This window comes from Nicotiana tabacum, chromosome 14 (genome assembly GCF_000715075.1).
Source record: "Nicotiana tabacum cultivar K326 chromosome 14, ASM71507v2, whole genome shotgun sequence".
NCBI lineage: Eukaryota > Viridiplantae > Streptophyta > Magnoliopsida > Solanales > Solanaceae > Nicotiana > Nicotiana tabacum.
Window position 1 is genome coordinate 99,885,550 of NC_134093.1, and position 6,000 is coordinate 99,891,549.

Sequence of the window (6,000 nt, forward strand, 5' to 3'; positions counted from 1 at the left end):
TCAAGACCAAACATCAACCCAAATCTCTGATATTATCAGCCTCACCACAGTGCGCATCTCTAACTTCAACAAGATCCTTTAATTCTGTTTGGAAAGAAGATTATACTTCTTTTTAAAATAAAAATAAAAAGTTTAACATCTAGTTATTACGAAATGAAGATAAAATATCAAGTAATATCTGGTTACCTAACAAATTAAACACCACATCCGATTCAATCTACAGTAGCCTATGTTATTAAATTCGTGGCTATAACACTTTTCAAACTTACGATATTATAAAATTTTGTAGCATTTTTATGGCTACAAAAACTTATTATTAAAGCTAGAATAGAAAATTTAAGTTAAATTAAATTTAGAAATATATCGTTTTATTTTTAACAAATTAAAAAAGAAATAAAGTCGCATAAGCCAAAACAGAGGAAGAAGATGTATGTTTTGAAGTGAAGGCGGAGCAAAAAATTTCCCTAAGCGGATTCAAAATAAAGAAGTAAATACGCGAAAAAGCCAAGATGATTCAACGTAATGTATATATATATAAAAAAAAAATTACCCATCTATACACTTCACCGAAATTTTACTTATAACGAAAGAAATTATAATCAATTAGTTTCCATTTATAAACTACCAATAGATATGCATTAGGAAATACATTTGACAGCTTCTAAATATTCGTAGAAATGATACCGGGTAGCCATTTTAAAAGGTTAGTACTTAGGAATTAGTCAGTGCGTCCTGCATTTTAGTTTTTTATTTCAATTTTTCAGGACAAAAAATCCTGAATTGTCCTGAAGTTAAGATTTTTAGTTTAAAATTTCAGGAAAAAAAAATAAGCACTGGCTAATCTTTAAATAGCATCCCTGAGAATGGTTATTTGTGCACTTGCCCCTCCTAATTCCTACCGCATATATCATTCTCCTTTCTCGCAATTAACGCAAAAACTCTGGAAAAACTGATAAATTAAAAATCATGAACACTATCACATCATTCTCACTTAAGCAAGTATATATGACTGCAAAGTTGAATTTGAATTTGAACGGTATAAAATGAATCTTAATACAATGATTTATTTATTTTAAAAAATTCACGAGAAATACATTACTAACCACATTCGGTGTTGAACACCAGCTTTAATAGAGGCTCGTTATCGAAGTCATCGATTTAGCTTTTCTAGTTAATATATAAGTACCCCATTTTCCCCTGTATTTTCTATTATGTATGTGATTAATGTGACACATTTAGAATTTTAAGTCATTGTACATCTATGTTGATTGTACAAGTTTAATAGGCTCAAATCTCAATATCTAAAATGTCACCTCAACTTGTACCGTTTTGCAAAATCAGTTCTTCTGACTCTTAATTTTTTCGAATACTTTATTTTTAAATGGTTTACGAGAAAGATATATTATTAACCAGCTTTGGTGGTGACCACCAACTTCTCCGGAGGCTCGTCATCGACATGGTTGATTAGTTTTTTTTCACACTACTTTTTTCATGATGCATGTGATTGATGTGACACATTCAGAATTTTAAGTTAGACTGTACATTTATGTTGATTATACAAATTTAATAGGGGCAATATGTTAAATGACACCTCAACTTGTACCGTTTTACAAAATCAATCCCTTTATAATTTTTTCCAAATACATTTTACAAAACAGCTATCCATACTCTAATATGAAGCTCATGCAAAGGTTTTACCTTTGGTGAAAAAAAACAAGCACTTTTCAATGATTCAAGAAAGGATGCAGCTTCAGAGTAACAAATGCGTGCTCTAATTTTACTTGAAATTGGACACAGATGCAAGATATCAACAGAAAATGCAACCTTGACGAGAAATTCAAAAGTTACTTTATTTCAATATGTAATATGCTTCACACATGTGGAATACCCTCTATTATCTTTTTCAGCTTCGAAATAAAGGCTTAGCGCAACTCTTGCTGAACGCTGCCTTGTAGATAATATGAAGGTTGTAACAGACAATCAACAAGAAAGAAACTCCCAAAACCAAATAAATAGAACTTATATAGAATTATACACAAGCCCAGTCTCCACATTATTCGCAAGAACCTTCAAACCTTTTCTAGAACTAACAATCTTCAACCACCTTCAATGAGTGCCCTGGGTAATATTACAAAACTGCACTCTGTCCGTATCGCTATCAAAGATGAAATGGAGATAAGATTCCTACTATACACATATCAGGAGACAAGAACACCAGAATTTAACGGAGTTTATTCTGAGCAACAGCCTGGCATAGTTCATCCTCATAGAATAGAACTCTATTAGAACCCAAGGACTTGCATAGGGGCTTTTGTATAACAGATGGAACCAAGCATCTTGAAGGAAATACTGACTCTTGGAAAAGAACAGCTGCAATTTGCCTCATCTCTGTGAACTTGAGACGGGATGGTGGACGTGGACCATGTTTTGGAGCCTTAGGAGTATGAGGAGAGGGGAGCCATGCACCGTTTCTGTCCTCTTTGCTGCAAGTGAGTGGTATATGAGAAAATTCAACAGACATGTCTACCAGCCATCTAGAGGATGCAATGAGTTAAAATATTACCTTACAAATGGCCAGTGATCAGTGGGGAGAGGAGTCATGGTTCTTAACATCTCCTGCCGCATTCTATCTGGAGTAGTATAATTGAAATGGAAAATCCTTGCCTGAATTACCTATTAAATTTGTACGGCTGATCATTAGATTTCAATATATTTTCCATGTCTAAAACGAGATAAACATGGAGAAAAAGAGAGATAGTGAGCGAGTGACTCACTGCCTTCCTGATTTTTTGAGAGACATGGAAAACTGCTTTGAGTTGGTCGTGGTGCAGATGGCAAAGTATTTTAACCTCAATCAGAAAGTAAAAAATCTATCAGCCATTCAGCCCAGATAATTGAATGAGCAAAACAAAAAACTTAAAAACTTAGTGTCCTAAATCACACTGACACGACTTTAACTCATAGGGCTAGACGAAGACTCGTGTCCTCCAGTTTTTCAGCAAATGCAGAGCACATTTATACTTTTTCCTGATTTTAGTACATTTTGATGTTTTGTTCACTCTAATATAAAACAAAAACGCATAAATAAATTAACTTTTTAAGTATCACAATACCAACTAGCTTTTGAAATATGCCATTACATTCTCAGATCAGGCTATTTTCAGCAGATCGCCTAGTCATTCCAAATTATTCTGTTCTAAAAATTCTTTTATTTGCATTACTTACAAGTTTAAAATTAAAGTAATCGGTCCTCAACATGATGCTAACCGGGAAGCCAATAGGAGAGAAGAACGGGGTGACCCAAACAAATGATGGCTGGATACCAGAATACTATTATGAGAGGATTCATACTGTTACGGATTAAGGACATTCATCAAAGCAACAGGGAAATCAAAACAGATTTAGCTAATTTGACATGTCGTGGATTAGACACATTTAGGTAGATTCAAATCAAAAAGGGTTTTCCCCAGGGAAAAAAAAATCAGATGCTATATATGAGAAACATTATATCATCCACATGTCAAAAACAATTCGAAACTTCAATTAAAATGATATAAGAACAATTCAAGATTGTTAATAGAACCATCTTTCTCTTATTTTGTTCTACAGATTGAAACAAGATCTAACGTCCACTGTTTAAAACATGCAAGTGGAAAAAAAGAGGATATTTATCAGGACATTTAACAAATAACTATAGCAAATTTATGAGCAATTAAATAAAAAGTTAAGGTAGAGAACACTCAATACCAGTAAATCCATCGGAAGAGACTCGAGCCTCGACTCTGATGTGCACTCAAATGCACCAGGTGTCTTTGGTGTCATCTGCAAATTCTTCTGCTTAGATACATCAATGGGCGTATGCATAGCACCATAACAAAACCTCACGGGTGATAAAATTGTCGGAGTTTCACAAACATTATTATTTTGAAGCACAACTTGATCTTTTGTTTCATCTGAAGTAATTACTGCCACCCTTTTCTTCCCAAGATCCGTACAAGATTTAGCAGCCGATACCTTAGTGTAACGAAGCTGTGCCAAAGCACCTGGTCTCAAATACCTGCCTGTTGTACTCCTCGACCGCCTTTTCTGTTTTGGGGTCTTGGATTGACAATTTTTGGGTGACACTTTACCCATATTATTATGTTCCAATTTCTACTTCCCAAGCAATTTTAATCAATTTATCACCTTAATCCCAAAGATCTGTACTTTAATCATTTTCCTTTATTATTTATCAAATACAAACCAATTCTAACTTGGACTACCCTTCAACATTCACCTGCAAAGAAAAAATTCCCAAAAATCCATTAATACTGGAAAAGTTTCAGATTTTCCAAAAAAGTTCAATAACTAATTACCACAAAGATAATACAAAAAACAGAAAAATTGAAGCTTTAATCAACTGATTATAAAATCTTCAGAGGTAATAAAGTGAAATACCTTAAAATAAACTTCATCTCACCAATTTCAATCAGTTCCAGTTTATCTCCCTACAGAACCAAAAACAATAATCAACCAAAGCTCACAGCTAAACCCAATAGAACAATTTCTCAAATGAAGCATATACTAGGCACAAGTGTCAAAAATATACATACAGAACTCCAAATGTTCGACAAAATAATACAACAGCAGCAACAACAACAACAGAGAAAGATTCAGGATTTAAAATTTAGAGGTTCTGGATTCTAGCCTAGTTACTAGGTTCTAAATTTATAATCTGTATATATTAGATAGACTTTTTAAGATAAATACTGGGTTTGGACCAAATCTACTGGTTCTGTCTAGCCTATACAATAAACAGTACCATCTGCCCCTAAGTAACAACAACTTAATCCCGAACAAGTTAAGGCCGGCTAAATGAATTTGACAAAAACTACAATTATGCTCAATCCTGAACTAATTAAGGTCGATTTTATGAATCTTCTACTGTTCAACTAAAAATAGAAGTGAAAGAAAAAAATGCAAAAAAATACAAAAATAGAACCCCAAAAAAAACAAAAAAAATGAATTTTTAGAGCATAAATTCAAGATAAATTTAACAAAAATACATAGAGAAGATAAAATTCCGAACCTGAAATGAAGCGGAAAAATGGGCCAAGAAAGGCGAGAAGCCAAAAACCCTAGCAAAAAAGGGAGAGAAGAGGGAAAATGGGAAGAGGAAAGAGGAGGGAAAATGAGAAAAAGGAGTAAGTAATTTAGGGTTTTGGTAAATTGCATTAAGCAAAAAAAAGGTTTTTTGAATTTGTTGTAAATGCCCGCCAAATTTTTCAGCAACTGTTACCATATATAAAATAAAATAAAATAAAAAAACTGATGAAGTTGGGGCCCACGTATGTGGACTTGGGAACTGGGCCCGGCCCTCGTGGTGAACTGATATCTGACTGCTGACGTGGCGATATTTTATTGGATGTGTTGATAGGATTTTTTGGGCTCAAAGTAGGAATCCGAGGTTGGATTCTGACGTGGGATAGTCTCCTACGGCTTAGATGGCGGCAGACTTAGGCTTGTAATTAGATTTTGTTGTGATTTTTAGGTCTATATAGATATTGTCTGTCTTTTTAAAATAAAAAAAATTGGGAGGGAAATTTGATTTTGCAATTAGATATTGTTGTTATCAGTAAGTATTATCCGTATTTTTGAAAATTATTTTCGGAGGGAAAATATAAGATTTTTTTTTTATCATAATAGTAATAGGTTACATGTATCCAATTTCTTTAATTACACCAAATGTGTGCATGAATGAGTTTGATCGACTATCTCGTTCACCTTGTTAAGAGCAGTGTCAGGAATTTAACTAAGGAGTAAGAATATTTAAAATTATACGCAATTTAATCTTTCGATAATAAGTATTTAGTTGTTCACCATTTAATCACTCGTGTGATATGCATCTAATTATTTACAAACTAATACAGTAATTATTGATTATGGCTTTCTGCGTTTTCTTTGTTTGTTTGATGATCAATAATCCACATATGAAAAGTTCGCTAAATAATTTTTTCTCTA

General features: G+C 33.2%; 1 protein-coding gene across 1 annotated transcript; it reads right to left on the reverse strand.

The window, feature by feature from the left end:
• Nucleotides 1-1,996: 1,996 nt before the first annotated feature.
• LOC107804485 (F-box protein At4g35930-like) lies at nucleotides 1,997-5,236 on the reverse strand. Its single transcript, XM_016628387.2, has 6 exons — nucleotides 5,069-5,236; nucleotides 4,438-4,487; nucleotides 3,748-4,276; nucleotides 2,775-2,849; nucleotides 2,564-2,673; nucleotides 1,997-2,483 (listed from the first exon to the last, which is right to left on the reverse strand). The coding sequence occupies exons 3-6, from the start codon at nucleotides 4,132-4,134 to the stop codon at nucleotides 2,222-2,224; spliced, it is 834 nt and encodes a 277-aa protein (XP_016483873.1). The 5' UTR covers nucleotides 4,135-4,276; nucleotides 4,438-4,487; nucleotides 5,069-5,236; the 3' UTR covers nucleotides 1,997-2,221.
• Between the last annotated feature and the right edge of the window lie 764 nt (nucleotides 5,237-6,000).